At 36.5% G+C, this 20,335-nt stretch overlaps 1 protein-coding gene across 1 annotated transcript in view; it reads left to right on the top strand.

Moving 5' to 3' along the window:
- The window catches only part of LOC123677927 (probable cytochrome P450 4d14), a 58,952-nt gene that overhangs the window by 13,572 nt on the left and 25,045 nt on the right, over positions 1 to 20,335 (top strand). The window contains exon 2 of the mRNA XM_045614667.1: positions 20,075 to 20,272. Coding sequence (XP_045470623.1) covers positions 20,075 to 20,272 — 198 coding nt within the window. The remainder of the gene's footprint in view (positions 1 to 20,074; positions 20,273 to 20,335) is intronic.

Genomic DNA, 20,335 nt, shown 5'->3' with positions numbered 1-20,335 from the left:
ATGTATCAATTATCCAGGTTTGAAACAAGACCTACAGGATTTCGATTGGAAACAGTTCGTGTCAATTGATAACATAGATGATGCAACAGTATTCTTTCTCGACGTGTTGAAGAAAAAAATTGAGAAAAATACAAAACACAAAAAAATCAAACACAAATTTATCAAAAGGAAAGCTTGGATTACTGATGGCCTAGTGCGGTCCATTAACAAAAGGGATAGATTACTGAGGGAGTACAAAGATAACATGTCTGATACAGTTTTGAGGGGGGAATATTTGAACTATAGAAATACACTGAATTGTTTGATAAAAACCAGAAAAAAAAAATACTATAGGGAAAAAATTGAAAACAATAAAAATAGTAGTAAAGCATTGTGGAACACAATAAAAACATTTGATGAAAAGCAAAATAATGGGGGGATAGCACAGATAATGGATGAAAATGGCCAACTCACAGATGATAGAGAAGAAATTTCTGATGTTTTTAACAACTGTTATATAAATGTCGGTGAAAATCTTGCCAGGCAGGTCATACTTCCGGAGACTCCTCCTCTGAATAGATATTCGTCCCGTCAATCTATGTTTTTTCGGCCAACCGATGAAGGAGAAGTTATTAATCTAACCAACTCCCTTAAATCCAATAAAGCACCAGGAATTGATGGAATCAAATCGGAAACATTAAAAGAGATAAGAAATGAAATTGCAATTCCGCTGACACATCTGATAAACAAAGTATTAATAGAGGGCCATTTTCCATCAATTTTCAAAGAAGGTGTTGTCCAACCTCTATTTAAAAAAGCCCTGGTAACTATCGCCCAATTTCTCTTATAAGTAATCTATCGAAAATACTGGAAAAGGTTATAAAAATAAGAATGATGCAGTATATAGAAAAAAATGATTTGATATCAAATAGACAATTCGGGTTTCGGGATGGTAAATCTGCAGAAGATGCAATTCACTTACTTACAACTAAAATCTATGAAGATTTGGATAGAGGCAGACCATCCTTATGTGTTTTTTAGATCTTGCAAAAGCCTTCGACACTGTCAATCACACACAGTTGTTGGAGGTATTGCAGGATCTAGGGTTTAGAGGAAAAGCCCTTGAATTGTTGGAAACTTACCTTCTTAATAGAGAACAATGTGTTAAAATTGATGAAACATTGAGCAAAAAACTAAAAATAAGATATGGAGTACCACAAGGAACTGTACTAGGTCCAGTACTTTTTATAATTTATATAAACTCCATACTTACCTTCAATAGCTCCGGTACGGTTTCCAGTTTTGCAGACGACACTATCGTCATATATGAGGATGAAACTTGGAACGGGTTGAAAGAAAAAGCAGAAAGAGATATGGGAAATTTAATCAAGTGTTTTGGCCAAAAAGTGCTTTCAATAAATTATGAGAAAACCTGTTTCGTTCCCTTTTCTTGTTACGCCAGTGGCCTTCCTGAATATGACACTTTACAGATTGATATAAGTTCTGAGGAAACCATTACGATACAAAGAGCCAATAACGTGAAATATCTGGGCATTATAGTTGATAGTCATCTTCGGTGGGATAAACATCTGGTGCAGGTCTGCAAAACTCTTCGTTCGCTACTTTATAAGTTCAAACACTTCCAGCAAATATTGGAATTCAAATATCTTAAAATTCTCTTTCAAGCATTGGTGGAAACACGACTTACCTATGGTATTTTGGCTTGGGGGGCAGCAGCAGATGCACACTTGCACAATCTCGAAGTTATTCAAAAAAGATTTTTGAAAATTATATCATCCAAACCAATCAGGTACTCATCCGACCGGATATTTGCGGAGGCGGAAGTTCTTGATTTGCGTCAGCACTATTTCCATAAAGTTGTGATAAGACAATTCAAAAGCAGATTTAATCTACCACTCATCAGCCACAACTACCAAACTCGTCTAAAAACGAATAACTCTCTGAGAATGATATCATCTAGAACGAAAATAGGACAGAGAAATCATATTTTTTTGGCTAGTAGATTTTATAACTTTCTCCCGACTGAAATCAAAGAAGTCTCAAACATATACTCCTTCAAAAAAAGGACTAGATGTTATCTTCTTTCTTTAGAACGTATGGTTGTCCATTCATTGTTTAAATGTTAGAATAATACAATATCTTATAGATCTGTTTATCGTTGTTGTTCGTTACCTGCATTGTGATATTTATGTTTCAATATTTACATGTATCTCTTTATCCCTGTTTTATTATATTTAGTAGACTTTCATTATGTTATGATTATATTAGCAAATTTTACACCATAATTTTAGATATATTTTCTACATGGAAATTTAACTGAACCCCATTTTGAAGTGTCCTGTACAGGTGTTTATAGGTGTTTTAGAATGGGTAACTCGCCCACGCACAGGCTCTGCCTTAGTGGATACTTGTTTATTCGAGAATATCTTTTACCAGATTATACTTGACATGTAAAAAACATTACTTACTCAAATTTGAAATTTTTGAATAAACTTATTATTATTATTATTATTCAATTTGCCTATAGGCAAGTTCCATGATGTCTAGCAGACCTCTGCCTCCTTTATTCCTCGGCAGTGTCGTCCTTTCAATGCTACTTTTTGGGTGGTGCTTGTGTGCTTTCGTCATCCAGGGTCTCATTTTGCGTTGCAGGTTTTCTATATCTGTTTTGTTCCATGGAATGATACCGAAAGAGTATGTAAGAATTGAACATGCATATGTATTGATAGCTCTCGTCATGTTCTTGCTGTTGAGGTTTGTTTTTAAAATTTTGTTGATTCTCCTAATGAACTCAGTTGTTAAGTCTTCCTTCATTCTTTGATGGTTTATTCGTCTGTTTTGTTTCATTCCTAGGTATTTATAAAGATCGTCCGATTTCATTGCTTCTATCTCCTGTCCATTGGAGAGAGCTATCGGTTCATCTTGCGCACTACGCTACTACGCTAATAGTACGACACTTGTCCAATCCGAATTTCATCCCCACGTCTTTCGAAAAATTTTCCACCAGTTTGACCATAATTTGCAAGTGGATTTGTTGCCTGTTATAAGTTTTAGGTCATCCATGTATAGCAAATGATTGAGTGCAATAGTATTTCTATTTCCTTCGACATTGAAACCTTTTTCAGTAGCATTCAGTTGTTTAGAAAGGGGGTCCAACGCCAAGCAGAACCATAAGCGACTCAATGAATCTATTTGGAAAATTCCCCTTTTTATTGGAATCTCTTTAGTAGTTATGTTCGCCGTAGAGAGTTCGATATTCATTCTCCAGTTGCACATTGCATACTTCAGAAAGTTTATTGTAATTGGATCGATCTTGTATCTTGTATATTTCCAAAATTTTTATCAGCCACCCATGTGGAATAGAGTCGAAGGCCTTCTTATAATCAAAATATGTCATAAAAAGATTTCTGTGTTTTTTGAAGGCTTGGTTGCATCTGATGGAATCTATTATCAGCAGTTCCTTCGATCCTAGTGCATTCTTGGAACATCCTTTCTGCTGTGCTGTCATTATATTATTTGTCTCGCAATGTTTGTAGATACGAGATGCTATATATGATGTGATGATTTTATATATTGTTGGTAGACATGTAATTAGTCTGTATTTTGATGGATCCGCTGTATGTTGCAGATCCTTCGGTAAGAGGTAAGTGGTCCCTGTTGTTAAAAATTTGTGCATTTCCATTGGATTACTTATAACACCATTTATGGTTTCAACTAGCCTGCCGTGTATATACCAAAATTTTTTCAACCAAAAGTTGTGGATTCTATCTGGGCCGGGTGATTTCCAATTGTGTGTTTTTCAATATTTCATAGAATTCTTCTATAGAAACTGCGTTATGCGGCATGTGTTCCATTGTCTCACAGGATTTCTCTTCACTTCTTTTCCAATCAGTCTGGGAGTTGTAGGGGGTTGGTGTAGCCAATTGATCTGTCCAAAAATTCTCAATATCCTCGACTGTTGGGTAACTTCCTGGTGTTGCTGACATATTATTGTTTAACATTCTATAGAATTTTCTTTCGGAGTTTTCAAAAATCATATTATCCTGTTTTCTTCTATAGCTCTCATTGTATCTTCTGAGTCTTTCGGAGTACAAACTTAGTTTTTGTTTTAGTGTGTCTAAAATTTTTTGAGCATTTTCATTGTTTGGATGCCGGTGACGTTCCATTATTATATTCACCATTTTTTGTAATTTTCTAGTCGGCGAACCTTTTGCAAATTGGGTGAGCCTCCCAATATCTTGGCGGATGCTATGAACTTTGTCTTCTAGCCTTTTTTGCCGATGTGGTTTATTTTGTTGTTTTTCTCTGGCTGGTTGCTGACTTTCAGGTTTTGGCTTCACACCTAGCACTGTTGCTATTGAAAATGCTGCACAGTATATGATGAGGTGTAATGATTCGAGATCATGGTAGTCAGAAAGATACTTGGGTATAATCTCCTTGTTGGTCATGACCAGAAGATGAGATAGTTTCTTGGATGTCATCAATCTTGGCAGAATCGGTCGTCTCAATGGATCTGTGCCCTCAAAATCTTTAACGCATCTATTCATTTTGGCAGATAATCGCTCCAGTAGTTCTCTTTGGTCTTCTTTTGGATTTTCGATGGGTGCAGCATATATATTCTGTCGTTGAGCATCACTTATTGCTATCACACCTGCGTTGTTTTGTTCCTCAGAGTTCATTTGTGCATTGATGTTGTGTTGGTTTTCAGCACAATCATAGTTTTCTTCAATTGTCGTTTCGTTGTTAGTGAGGTTCCTATTCTGTAACCTCAGTTGGACTTCATTTTTTATGGTGTTAAGTCTTTCATCGGGTACAAGTTTATTTCTCAATGTGACCCGGTATTGGTCGGCTACTCTTTGCTCAGAAACTTGGAGTTCGGGATAGTTTCTGTGGAATTCTGCAAATAATTTTTGCCGGTAGCCCATTTTATCCTCTTCCATATTAGTCACTTCATTATATATGCGCATGATCGTTTCATTTATCGAACTTGTCCATTTCTTGGTAGACCTGCTTGGGTCAGTGCTGGTTGGGGATCCTACGCAGCACCTTCAGCGGTCGGAGATACTCGTGTTATACTTCTCCTAGAATGTTGAGATTGTGGAGGAGTAGCATTTTGTTCGACAGACGCCCGTCTCCTTAGCACTCTGTCACCGACGTCCCGCATACTGTCATGTCCTGCGCCGGCTACAGACACGCCCTGACGAACCTCAGGCAGCGGTTCTATATTTCTATTCCTCAAATTCACCATCATTCATGGGTTTCTCCGTGTCGTGAGGGAGACGGTCTTTGATCGCTTTTTACGATCCGCAGAGCTACGGGAGAAGAATTCTTGAGCTGCTTTCCACACGGCTTCGTCCGTTACCCTGAACAGGGACCCTTCGACAGGTTCCAGCTTCCCGGGTCAGGGAGCTCCTGGAATCTGCGGTGGGCACGAGTCGATTCAACTCTCCTGATAGGTGAATCGCTAGGGATTCACCTACCGCTACCTGAGTACCGAAGGATTTATTTCTTGATATTTCGAATCCTCGGTAATTTTTATTTTTCAGTACAGTATTTATTGCTATTTGCAGATAATCTTCTGTCTCTTGAATAATAGTTGTGGAAAGAAAGATAGCCAAGTCGTCTACAAACATACTCTTTCCTATTATCGAATCCAAGTTATCAAGGATTGGATTCATTGCTACCAAAAACAAACTGACGCTTAGAGTGGATCCCTGTACTATTCCGTTCTCAAGGGTGAATGTTTCTGAAACATGTTCGCCCACCTTTAAACTGCCTTCTGGTTAGAAAACTGCTGACGAACTTGAGCAATCTTTCCTTCAATCCCCATTCTTGCAAAGTATGTAAGATACCATATCATCATGTGAGATCATATGCACACTCCAGGTCGAAAAATACGGCGACTAGGTGTTTTCTCTCTGCGAAGCTATTTTGAATTGCATTTTCAAGCATACACAAATTATCCATAGTTGACCTATTTTTACGAAAGCCCATTTGGAATTCATTCAACAATTGATTTTTTCTGTAGATACCATACAACCGAACATTTACCATTTTTTCAAGTATCTGTCTCAAACAGGAAGTCAGGGATATCGGTCTGTAACTAGTTGCACATGTTGGGTCTTTGCCTGGTTTCAGTATGGGTATCACTAGTGTTTCCCTCCAGGTATCTGGGTAATCAGATGTTTGCCATATTTTGTTGTAAATATTTAATAATTTTTGTTTTATTTATATGATGATATTTCATATTATTTTACTATTGTCGAAAATTTTATTTTCAAATATTATTTTTACAATTTGGTGATAAATAATTAAATTTCAATAATATAAAATTCTAACAGTATTGAAATATTCCATTTTTTTCATAAACAATTTATGAGCCTACGGTAATTTTTTTTTGAGTTCAATTTCAATGAATCTATAAATCAAACTAGAACTTCATGAAACGTTATTTCTTAGAATATATAAGAAAAGATATTTGTAGATAATTCACTGTTGAAGGCATAACTCATTCCATTTATGAAAAGGAACTGTGTCATTAGTATATTTTCTATATGATGAGTACCTATATATTCGAATGGATGATACAAACAATATTAGTTTACCTGTGGCTGTTCAACTTGAAGCTATAAGCTATTCGAAAAACGTGTGAAGAACAGTGCATTTATTTGTGATATTTTTTATATTATGATATTATTTTCTACCTCAATTATGGCGAAGCGCCCTAATTCATCAAGAGTGCATAACGCGTAGGGCATACCAAAAAAAAGTTCTTGAAATTTAAATACACATGTAAAATATTTTTTCTCCGATTGACAGCAAATATTAATTTTGCAGTCACATATAATCAGTAAAGTATTACTTTTCCTGTCTAGGAAGCAAAGTAAGTACTTTCATGCCTAGGCATCATCAGAATTGATTAATGGGAATAAAACATTCCATAAAGTCGTTAAACTATAATTATTATGGACATAGAGGAGAGTTGCCAAAATCGTACCGCCTATGGTACTTTAGCACTGGTTTTTCATATAAGGTAGAAAAAAAATAAAATGTAAAAAGTGGTACGATTTAGGCAACCTTCCTATATACATTTCCATAGCAACCAACCATACCAACAATTGCAATTTGTATCAAATTTTATTATTAATTTATCACTAAAAAAAAATGAAAAGATCAATATTCAAACTTTGTTTCATCGAAATCGGATGAAAATAGTTATTGTCAAATAAAAGTTACTTTCAATAGTTATTTATTTCACTATAGGTAGCAAAGTAGTAGATTGATTGCCGCGGCTGATAGTTCATAGCCGAGTCATAGTATAAAAAATACTTATACATGGCTGAGCGTAGCGTGGCTAGGAATTCAGCTGAGGTAGTCAATCTAATACTCTGTCGCCTAGAAAAACAAATTATTGTGTGTTTTTCATTTGACAATAACCCTTTTCATCCGATTTCGATTAAACAAAGCTTAAACATTGAACTTAGATGAGCTGAATATATCTGTAAAAACCCCAAGTGACACCCGATAGACAGAACAAAATACAAATTTTTATTCCTATTCTGTTACTCTTTCTTATTGCCCTCACATATGTTTTTTTACGACTTATAATACGTGTCAAATGTCAAATAATCATTCTGAATTTACATATTTACATATAATGGATATTCCTCCTGGGGGGGATATATCCCCCCTTTAAACCCCCCCCCTTTGGGTACGTCACTGTATTTATACTGAACTGAATTTCTCAAGTTTAGAGAAACACAAATTTACACTTTGCTGGGCTTCATCGAGAGTTGAGATTTTATTAGGGGCAATAAATACCAAGCAGGCGGTTTCTTCAAGTATAATGGGTGTGTCAGGTACAAATCTACCAGAAATTTTTAGGTATCTATTCGAGGGGCGACAATTCAGCCCAGAGTGTGGCCGCCTTTTCATATTTTTAAAAAAATATAGTCGTGATTCTTAAAAACACTTGAGTTTGTTCCGCTCCGCTGCGTTCATCAACATTCCCTGCAATAAGAATCCCCAGACCGTCTTTATCAAGCCGCCTGTTCAATAAGTAACACATGGCAACCCAACCAATATACGCAGCATTGACTATTACCCTAATTGAAAGAGGGATGAAATGTATTTCACAAAGATGAAAAACAACACTATCTTCGCTTTCGAATTATGTGGAAGTTGTTTACACATTTAACATATTGAAAATTGCTACGATTCTGCATTCGAAACTAGTTACTAATAATAGTAACTAGTTTCGAATGCAGAATCGCACTTGACTGGAAAGCAGCTATAAAGCTGCTTTCCAGTCAGGTGCGTGTCACCCCGGGGCTCAGCGCACTAGAGCTTCGAGCCCTTGCTATGAGTGGAACGCGCTAAAACGAAACTGTCAAATTCAACGTAAACAAACCAGTGTTCTACAGCTGTCTCGTACTTTATGCGAAGTAACGGTCTTCTTTCTCTCTCACACCTGTCAGGGCTCAAAGCCCCGCAAATGCGGGGGGTGCTTCAGGGAAAAGGGGAAGGTAACGCGAGGGCTCGACGTCCTGTTTACTGGAACACTACAAGTGCGCTTCGGTACGCTTCGGAGCTGTACCGAGGAGCTCTGGACGTTGGCTGGAAAGCACCTTATATGCCTAATGTTTTCGGCGGAACATATGTTTTCACATTTAGTTTTCGCTTTGCGTGCGATCGTACGCAGTTAATATTTCTTGTGTCTTGTGAATGTGAAAATCAGATATATTACTTACAAGGGCGTAGATCTTTTTTTTTCCTGGGGGGGGGGGGTAATCGAAAAAAAATTTTTTGAAGACATTGCTTACTCATATCTATAATGTGGGAAAAAGAGGTTTGATAACGAAGTTGGAACCAAATTACTCGAAATATTTTTTTTTATTAATTATTGGAGAAATTTTAGTTCTTCGTCTTTGCGAGATTTCTGAAATTTTATATTTCGAAAATCTTGGGTGGGGGGAAATAATCCTCAGACCCCTCCCCCCCATTTCGGTTCGATTGATACTTTTTCAGCAGGGACGCTTAAAAATTCTTTGCTTCAGGCGCCAAAAATTTTAGCGCCGGCCCTATTCAGAGACTCCACTATTTGATAACTTCACTCGAAACCGATGAAAAACTTTTTATCTAATCTTCAGAAATCACTTCAGAAATTCACGAACGATTTGATAATAATGAACTTATCATTTATAATCATCAATTATAATATCACAAGAGCATAGACAATATTCGATTATCCACTGAGTCACGAGACGTAATTCACGAAACGTAATTCACGAAACGCTGTTTAAGATAATGTATATAGTTAAGTGTAAGTCTTAGGTCGAGTTGTACGAAACAACGTTCATCAGAAGATCAACAGAACTGTTAGTTATTGGTGATATCAGTTCAAAAGAACGTGCGTTGTTCCAACTCGTATCGACTTTAGTTCAACTGATCGGCGATTTCTAGTGACATTTCTATTGTTTCTTGGCAGTTGGTGTTATTTAAGATGTCTAAAAACATGGTGTATGCACTCCTCAAATTTTGAATGCAATGACATTCGACCAAATTGAAAATATTAGTTTTAGTTCGTGGAGGCGCCGCAATGTCATACTTGTCATTTCGATCTTTTTCCGTTGATTTTGATTGGATACATTAATTAAAACCCGATACTGACCAATCGAAAGCGATGTGTAACCGAGTATGATAGTGCAAAGTCGTGAAACAAAACACGAAACGTTTACTGGAATGAATTCAAATATTTGAAATAGAGAGAGAGAAAGAGAGTTTATTGGTATTTTAATTACAAGAATTGCTTCCATGGATCATAACGAAAGATATAGTTATATAGGTACATAATGGCACAAAACTCTTAAATGATAAATAACAAGAATTTTAATTTGTTGATAGTTGACATAACGAAGCTTAACTAATATTCTCAAAATTGGCAAAACAAAAGCTAATCAGTCCATACACCTGGTTTTTAGACATCTTAGTGTGACTGTTACGAAAATTGACAGATTACGAAATATAAATTTGAATCAAACGTTTCGGATTTTGAAATAATTTATAATTACGCATTAAATTCGTGAATTATGTCTGCCGAAATTGATTTAACAACAGAATCAAGAGAAATTGCGAATAATGCCGCAAAACATTTTACTTGATCCAAATCATATTATATTGAATATTTCCCTCCTGTCAAAAATTCTATGTAAATGGAGAACAATTATCGAAAATTACAGCGAATATTTCCCTCATGTCAAAAATTCTATGTAAATAGAATGCAATTATCGAAAATTACAGCGAATATTTCCCTCCTGTCAAAAATTCTATGTATATGGAGAACAATTATCGAAAATTACAGCGATAATTGCATTGTAGGAAGCGAAACTGCACTGCGATAATTGTTCTGTTCATAGATGCATAGTTTCTATGCATCTTACACAGTTCGAATCTATGGCAATTCCATTCTACATCAGTTTGACAAGTGATGTAACAGTTTATTCGGGAAATATTCCCCCAAATTACACTCGTGCATCAAAATTACCGGATAATTTCGCATTCCAGCGTGTTTTCTTTGAAAAACTGCATTCGGTCATTTTCATTTTTGGAGAAAGAGCCCGACACCGAAGGTGGAGGGCTCTTTCTCCAAAAATGAAAATGAACTCATGCAGTTTTTATGACAACACGCTGTCATGCAAAATTATCGGTAATTTTGATGCACTTGTGCAATTACCTACGATAATTGCATTGTAGGAAGCGAAATAGCACTGCGATAATTGTTCTGTTCATAGATGCATAGTTTCTATGAATCTTACACAGTTCGAATCTATGGCAGCTATAGTATCTATGTCACTTTGACAAGTTAACAGTTTATTCGGGAAATATTCCCCCGAATTACACTCGTTCATCAAAATGACCGGATAATTTCGCATTCCAGCGTGTTTTCTTTGGAAAACTGCATTCGGCCATTTTCATTTTTGGAGAAAGAGCCCGAGACCGAAGATGGAGGGCTCTTTCTTCAAAAATAAAAATGAACTCTGCTGTAATGAGTTCATTACAGCACTGTTTTTAGAACTGTAATGAACTCATTACGATACTGAAATAGAAAGAATAACTTCTTTGCTTGTCATATAAATCATAGGTCAGGATAATATAAACGTTGTCATGAACATATGGAGTATTTTAAAAAATTTAGCAAGAACCACAAATTTCACTGCAAGAGGAGAAAATGTGTTGTTAAGTTTGGTGAAGAAATATAAGGAATTAATCGAAACTAAGAAAACAGATAAGAACAATAACAAAATAAAAGGTGATTCCACTTTGTAAAATGATTTGAGCGTTCTATATACGTCTGTATCAATCTCGGATTTTGTATGTTATCAATTGGCTCCAAAAAATCTTCATTTTCAGTTAATTCTATATAATATATAAATATGAATAACTTATGAGTAAAATACCAATAATGTCAAAAAATATATAAAGGTCAATAAAATGAAGGATCAAGCCACATATTACGGATAAAATATTATCCGTAATCTGTGGATCAAGCTTTGAACCGACAAGGTATCAGCCTTCAACTGATCTTGGTTATGAACTGTCGATCAATAGTGAACGAGGTTGGTATAACTGAATTTTGTCATTAAACCACAATCAACATTGAACTGTTGGTGAACTTGAAATGTACAACTGGCCCTTAGATAAGTTGAAAATTTTTTTATTACCAAAGAAACAACTTTTTTTTCAAGTGGGAGAGGTGTAATATAGGACAAATTCCAATATCCATGTCAATAGCGATATTTCCGCAAGGTAGCTACAATTGGAATTCATTGTTGAATTACCAATATTTTGTTACTACTAGGCCAATTGAAAAGTCCCTGGTCTGATGCACAGATGGCGGTGCAAGTATTGAATCCATTTAATTTTCAGTTGTACAATAGACCTATAATAACATGGACTAGCCCTCACGTGACTTCTACTCGCTTCGCTCTGCAGACTATCAAAGAGACAGAGGTATTGTGAAGGATGGAAATCAGAAAGGCAGTAAATGCGAATTTACTATAGGAATAACGCGTTTTTAATTTTTTTTGGAGGAATATTGAGTTTTTCGCATTAGTTGATTATTGAAATAGCTGAATGGCTATGGGAATAAAGCGTTTTTTAATTTTTTTAATGAGAAATATTGAGTTATTCGGATGGAAAAAGTATTGAAATTACTCTATATGGCTATGGTAATAACGCGCTTTTAATTTTTTTTTGAGAAAAATATTGAGATATTCGGATGAGAACAGTATTGAAATTGCTAAATGAATTACATTTAGGATACCGAAACAGATTATGAACTGGAGTCCATTGGAGCGACGAAAACAGGGAAGACCGAAGATAACTTGGATACAGGGGGTGAGCAAAGCAATGTCCGAGAGAGATCTCAGACCAGGAGATTGGGAGAATTGACAGAGATGGTGACTGGACTCCGCAAGGCGTACAAAGCTATAGAGCGGATATATATAATTACATTTAGGAATTGTATGATACAGATTTTCATGTTATCTAAAATTTCTTTCAGAAAAGGGTGGATTTTATTGAGAGCTACCTTAAAGAAAATATTTTTTAATATCTATTCAAAAGTTTTAGATAGTTCAGTATATCAATAATATATATTATATGTATAATCTGATGTATTGGGTATTTGATCTGTAGGGGAAAGAAAGTGCTATATTTTTCCTATCAAAGGACAATTCAGCCTTACGTTCCAAAAGGAAACATCTTCCTCTACTTTAACGGTTTAAAAAAGTAGTGCAAATTTCATACATGTTTTTATTATATTACCTTTTATCATCAAATATGTAAGCACATATAAAAAAAAATTAATAAATATCAATATAAAAAAATTATGATTAACATCAGACGAAGAGATTCGAATCAGGGCTTCGAAACTGGAATAACATGGTCAAAAATTCATAAATCCGTATCTATGAAGGGCAGGAATTTGCTGTATAGTATTCATTATTATTGTAGTAACACATGTTCTCAATATCGTAATTGTATGGCTCTTTCCTTCAAAACTTTGGTTCCATATAGGGATTGGCATAATAGTCCTCTGTTTTGAAGTGATTACTACATATTACTGTTGTGAGAGAAGGTTTTTTGTCTTTACTCCATATTTCCACCACCCATTCAATTTAATTATTATTATTATTATTAATTACATGATATGAGTTGAGGTAATCCTATATAACTCATTTAATACAAAAAATTAACAGTAAGCAACAAACAACACTCAGCCAAAGTTATCATAATTATTCTTGAAAGAGTTCACGCTTTGGGATGCAATGATCTCGACGGGCAGTCTGTTCCACTCTTAAAAAACTCTGTTGGACAAAAATTGTTGACGGGCTCTTGTCCTGAACTGCTCTCTGTATAGTTTCAGATGGTGACCTCTCAGGTGACTATGAGGATTCAGGACAAAAAGACTGGACAGGTCAACACCGAAAAATCCGTTAGTTAGAATGGACCTGCCAGGGACAAAACCATGTTGTGCTGGAGGTATTAACCCGTTCTCCAGGGCAAACTTAAGTAGTTGTTTTTGTATAATCCGCTCTAATACCTTACATGGAACCGATGTCAAGCTTATAGGTCGATAATTTGCTGCAGATTCTCTATCGCCCTTCTTATAAATTGGTGTTACAGAGGCTGAGACCCAGGAAGATGGCAGACAATGCGAGCGGAGCGACTCCTGATAAATAATAGATAGAGGTAACTCAAGTGAACTCGCACATTTTCGTAAAATGGCAGGAGATAATCCATCGCGCCCTGGTGAGGAATCCTTGAGGGCAGAGAGATGTCTCAACACCATATCCTGAGAAATCTCCACGAAATCAAAGGTGGGAACACACCTGGGGATCCCTAGCCCCGGCATTGGTCCGTCTGGTTCTCGGGAGAAAGAAGCCTCGAAACTATCTGCAAAAACTTCCGCGGATTCTTGATGCAGCTCACACAGTGTTCCATCAGCTCTACGAATCCTGGGCGTCGAAACCTTCGTCTTGATGGTGGACCTCACGAATTTATAGAATTTCCTTCTGTCTCGTGATGAAGCTATCTTATCTTCGAACTGCCCTTTCGACGACTTTAACATACTCTTGAGCTCCCTAGAGTAAATCCGGTGATTCTCATAATCTTGAGAACGGAGGTGACGTCTATATTTCTGCCATAATGCTTTTTTGTGACGAATCATTTGCAATATATCCCTGCCGATCCAAGGCTTCAAGGGGTTCCGTTTAGATGTTTTTATTGAGGTGTTAGTAGACATTGAACTGTTGAGAACCTCCAAGAATGCCCCCCACATGCTCTCAACATTTCCGACCAACAAGTTTCGCCAATCTATTTTCTCCAGATCTCGATTGAGGTCGTGATAGTTTATTTATTTGAAGGTTTTATTCGTACATTTTGGAGGATTGGTTGTGAATAAATGGAGGTTTGATTTCAGCACCAAATGATCAGACTTACCAAATGGTGGTAAATATTCCAAATCAGAGAGGATGTTCTCATCTGTCGTCATTAAAAGGTCTAGTAAGGAAGGCCGCTGTCCCATACGAATTCGGGTTGGCTCAGTCACAATTCGTGAAAAACTGGAACTAATGATAACATTCACAAACTCTGATGCGGGTGAGTTTACAGGTGGTAATGTTGTTAAAGGCCAGGAAATGTCAGGAAAGTTGAAATCACCTGCTACTACAACAGATTGCTTAGTGTTGGATAAATGAGAAAGATGCCGAAATAATGTATCATCGTGGCTGGACTGACGAGAGCGATATATGCAGGCCAGTGTTACTGATATTCCTAGTCCACAAATATCCAGAAAAATATTATCAATTCCAGGTGTATTGATACTAGATACAGACAGATGAAAGTCAAGTAAATTCTCATCTCTCACGAAAACACAGACTCCAGCATGTCCCGGGGTTACAACACTATCGCTGCGGAAAATAGAATAACCAGGTATTGATACAGCTACATCAGGAATAGATGGTTTGAGCCAAGTCTCAATAAACAGCAAAAATGTAGGAGAATTAAGTTGGACGAATGCTAAGATTTCATTTAATTTAGATGGTAAACTTTGCACATTAGAGTATACAATATTCCAGTACAAATTGATATTTAGTTTTTTGATGCCACAGTAGGTTGAACGGGAACAATCTTCGGCGAACCTTTAACATATTTTATGGTAATTCCTTTCTCTCCAGCAGCTTCTCTACGCTTTAGATCCTCCCTCACTTTTTTGATCTCATTCAACTGGGTTGGTGTCATATCATCAGAGATTTTTATTTTAGAATATGTAGTATTTTGAGTAAGTTTGATTTTATTTCGCAAAATCTTGGAAGGAATACTCGAACTAGAGAACTCGACCTTTATTGGCCTGTCTCCTTTGGCTTGTTTTCGCCCCAATCGTGATATACCAGTTATATGATCACCTGCTCCAACGGTCACACACTCAACTATATTTCTAACTGTAGATGAATTAGATTCGACATTTATGTCCTCGGAAATTCCTCTTATTTTAATATTATTGAATCTTTTGACTCTTTCTAAAATTTCATTGGGCGCCAAATAAGTAGCAAGATCGGAGTTCGACGACGACCTCTCGGAGCACACAGACTGCAATTTCTTCACCTCTCTCTCGATAGATGCAACACTTGACACAAGTGACCCATGCGAAGATTGCAGATCGTTAATTTCTGCTCTCTGGCGAGCTATGAAAGAATTATGCTCTGATAATAACTCAGAATGCTCGTCAAGTCTTGTCACACATCCATCAAGACGAGTAGACATATCTTGCTGGGATTTCTTTATAGCTGAAATATCCTCTCCAATTAACGTTATCTTTTCCATAATCATTCTAAAGTACTCAGCAGTGGCTGCAGCACTAGATGTTGAACTAGCAGAATTGCTACGGAGCCTTCTTGTGTTGGATAAGCAATTTGGACAATTCCACTTATTATTGCTGTCGGAAAAAAGTTGAGTTCAGTCGATGTTAAATTTACGCACCGACCATGATACACCTTATTACAAGAAGAACACGAGAAGGTGTTATGTGCGCTTGAGATATCCTTATGACAAACTTCGCATTCTGCCGAAATTTTGACTCAAAAATTATAGGAATTGAGGATTTGGAAAAAAAACAATGGTCACACGCTTCACTCTGTACGGGTCTTTGTAAGAGACTTCAGTTTACGAACACGGGCAGACCACGGAGAAAAAGGAAAAACAAGGAATGGTCAAATACAGAGGAAACAAAAATGTATTTCGAAATATCGAATTGATTAATTTCTCGGAAACTTGTGAAAATATTCAATAAAATAAACGATAAATCCCTTCTTGTTTTTTTACCAATGAAATGTTACGACCAACCCTTTTTTGGATATAACAACACAATTATAAGCTACACACGAAGCAGAGATACTTAAAATTGTTTCTTCTTCTTCTTCTAGTTCCATCTCCTATCGGAGGTTGGAAACCATCATAACAATGCGGATTTTGTTAACCACCGCTCTAAATAGTTCTGAGCTGCTAAAATTGTTTATTAGTACTAAGATAAGCACCAGAACACCAAAAAACTCAGTGAATTGTTTAAAAATCAGTAATCACTACAAGAAAACACATACAATCAGTTCAGAAAACCAATGTTTTGCCATTAAAGCTTCCATCCTTGTCACAATACACCGATATCAATGGTCTCTCTCTAACATCCAGTCCATATTATTATAGGTCTATGGTATCAACCTTCAAACGATACGTGTCAAAATTTGACAGCAGTCCAACCATTAGTTTGTGAGGTATTGCGTTGTGAGTGTAGCTATTTTTGTTATTTGAAAAAGATGAAAAAAAAAGAATTTCGTGTGCTGATAAAATAATCCTTTTTGAAGGGAAAAATACAGTTGAAGCAAAATTTTGGCTTGATGAAGGGTTTCCGGGGTCTGCACGTGGTGAACTGAGCACCGAAGACGGCGAACGGAGTGGACGCCCAAAAGAAGCTGTCACCGACGAAAAAATAAAAAAAGTTCACGAAAGTTTCCAATCGACAGTCATCTGAGTGGACTGCACACGATGAACCGAATCCAAATCTAGGAAAAACATAACAGTCAGCTGACAAGGTCATGACAACAGTATTCTGGGATGCGCAAGGTATAATATTGATTGAATCCTCCAAGTGGGCCAGTCCATCAATAACAATTATTATATAACGTTATTGGATCGTTTAAAGGATGAAATCATTAAAAAAGGCCACATTTGAAGAAAAAAAAGTGCTATTTCATCAAGACAATGAGTCGTGTCACAAATCAATGAAAACAATGGCAAAATTGCATGAATTGGGCTTCGAATTGCTTCTGCATCCACCGCATTCGCCAGATCTGGCCCCCAGCGACTTTTTCCTGTTCTCAGACCTCGAAAAAAATTTAGCGCCAATGAAGAAGTAATCGCCGAAACTGAGGCCTATTTTGAAGCGAGAGACAAATCGTAATATACAAAAATGGTATCGAAAAGTTGGAAGATCGCTATAATCGCTGTATCGCCCTTGAAGGCAACTATGTTGAATGATAAAATTGAATTTTGCGAAAAAATTATGTGTTTTACTATGGTAGAACGGGGACTTTTCAATGTCGTCATTGATTATTTGTAAACTACATCCTGATATTAATAACAACTATCCATATAAGCCGATGTAGACAGTTCCATAATGAATGTGCTAGTGAGTTCTAGATTTGGCATTATTGTTCTTTACTAGATAACAGATAACTTATGTATCTCGTGTAATGTACAAGTTGGTGATTCTATGAATAAACCTTCATCTGATCCTCCCATGAGTGTGCGTCTTATTTTCAACCTGCATGTAAGATAAGACTGGAACCTGGTAAAAACATCAAAGTTCCCCGCATTTAGGTCGTCTGTGGGAGACAGGCGTCAAGAGTAGGAAAAATCACTTGTGTTTGTAAACGAATGATTCAATACCTATTTACTTTCGAATAAAGGAGCACTTCACTCTTAGAAATAGAGGTCATTTTCTCTTTACCTTTGACATTCATATGATTCATCCTACTTTCCTTAACCCTACCACATTTCCTCATCATGATCGTCATTCTCGATAAAAGAACAAGATTGAATACATGTGTTAGCCGACAGAATGTCGCTATATCAGCATTCTACCCAAGCAGCACATCTGGGAAAGATGGTGCAAGGAATACGTCAGCGAACTACAACAGCGGTAATGCCGTAACCAGGAGTTATCAACAGGAATAAAAAAAGATTATATACACACATCATCAAAAGTCTTGTCCCTCCTATCAACTCTCAACTTGTTGAAAGTAACATGACAATTTTGTGTGTGGAATCTTCACTATCTTATCACTTTAATGAAAACAATAAACCTGCAAACAATATTTCTGGTTCAGGAGAATACAGTAGGTTTATTCGAAGTTGAGAATATTCCTTGTAAAACATCCAATTTCTCAGTTTGAGCGGACAAGAATAGTAGCCCTATATCAAGAAGCTTTGTCAAACTACTATATTGCGCACCGTTCGAAAATTTCACGGACTTCAGTAAGACGCATAGTAGCCCTTTTCCTGGAAACCGGCAGCGTTGCCCGCAGACCGATGCCTGGTCGACCCAGAGCAAATTTTACTCGAAGGAATATAACGGTTTCGGTACCTATAGATGGGTAGTCTCAACCAGTACCATAAGGAGACGGTTGCATTTTTTAAATTTAAGGGCAAGAAGACCCCTAAGCCCCGACTATCACCTAGACATAGAACTACCCGTCGGCAAATGGCCAGAGCAAACCAAGACTGTCCAACTAGACTAGAGCGACTCACTTTTGCCTGGGAAGTTGTGCCCTTTCAAAGCGGATCAATTATGTGCTGGGAGTATAATGTTCCATCGCCGTACCCCTCTTATTATTGCACGAACAATGACTGGTGCTATCTACGTAGAAAACATCATTGAACCAATCATTGCTCTTCTGCGCAACGAATTTGGGGATAATTTCATTTATCATGATGATAACGAAGGGTTCAAAATATTCTTCAAAAGATTGATATGGGATTACTTAGGGAGAGCAATATCCAATCGCCAAAACTCACCTTCAATTGTTCAGGAATTGAGTTTAGCCCTTCAGGAAGAATGGAACGATATGCCTGAAAATTTAATTGATGACTTGATTCGTGAGATGCCTAGGCGTATTGGACAGCTGATTGGAAAAATAAGCAATGCGGACTAATGAATACAGATTCAGTTCCTATTTTGTCTCATTCTGCATAAAGCAAAGAGTAACAAACAAATATTTTCTATCAAATACATTGCAATTGAAATACAGAAAAATTTTCATCTCATTTCCAGAAAATAGATTGTTTATTTCTTGAGAAACCTAGGGGAACCAATATTTTTGACGATGTGTGTATATTGAGTGCACCAATCTCGCTCTGCAGTTAAAGGGCTTTCACACGAACAAAATTTTTGATAGTGTAAGGACAAATATTGTGCAATATGTTGGTGCACTTTTGAAGATAAAAAAATATAAACAGATATTTCGAAAAGAAAATATTTTCATCAGAACCTAGTGAGTCTACCTGTGTATTGAAAGATATATGTAGATAACGTATTTTATATTTTGACTGGCTTATCTTCAGAAATAGAATCGCTTTTACAAATAATTGATTCATTTTATCACTCTTTTCCAAAGGCAATGCTAGAGGTGGGAGAGCGGAAGCCTAATTTTTTTTTGCTACCCCCTCGTGAAATATCGCGTAAGCAAAAAAATATAACATGAATTTAACGTAAACTAGATGAACCTCCTTAAAAAATCCTTGACCCCTCTATTGATGAAAGGTGGCGAGTTATTAGAACCCTGAACTTACCTTCGACATTTCAAGAGTTCACCTCATTATTCATCAAGTCAAATCTTATCATTTAATACCGCTCTAAACTTAAAATTCGGAAATCAAATTTGAACAAAATATGTGCAAAAAGTATTCTTTGTCAACTGATTGTTGAACTCATTTATAATTTTGAATTTATGATTCCTAGAATTACTACCTTATCTTCATAAACAACTCGACAAGTTCGATGGACTTATGCAGATTCATATTGGAACAGAAGTGATGCTCACTGCTTCCAACTACAAATTCGTGCAATGGCTCATGACCAGCACAACAATAATTACCAAATCACTTCAATACTCTTTCTTTAATGAATGGCTTGGTCATGCTCTTCTGATCACATCAGGTGAGTCCTTCTATGAGTTCTTTGTCTTTAGGACAAATACACATTCTTCAAATAAAGCTACCC

The sequence above is a fragment of the Harmonia axyridis genome, chromosome 4 (genome assembly GCF_914767665.1).
Source record: "Harmonia axyridis chromosome 4, icHarAxyr1.1, whole genome shotgun sequence".
In the NCBI taxonomy this organism is placed as follows: Eukaryota; Metazoa; Arthropoda; class Insecta; order Coleoptera; family Coccinellidae; genus Harmonia; species Harmonia axyridis.
This window is presented reverse-complemented; position numbering and strand designations above follow the sequence as displayed.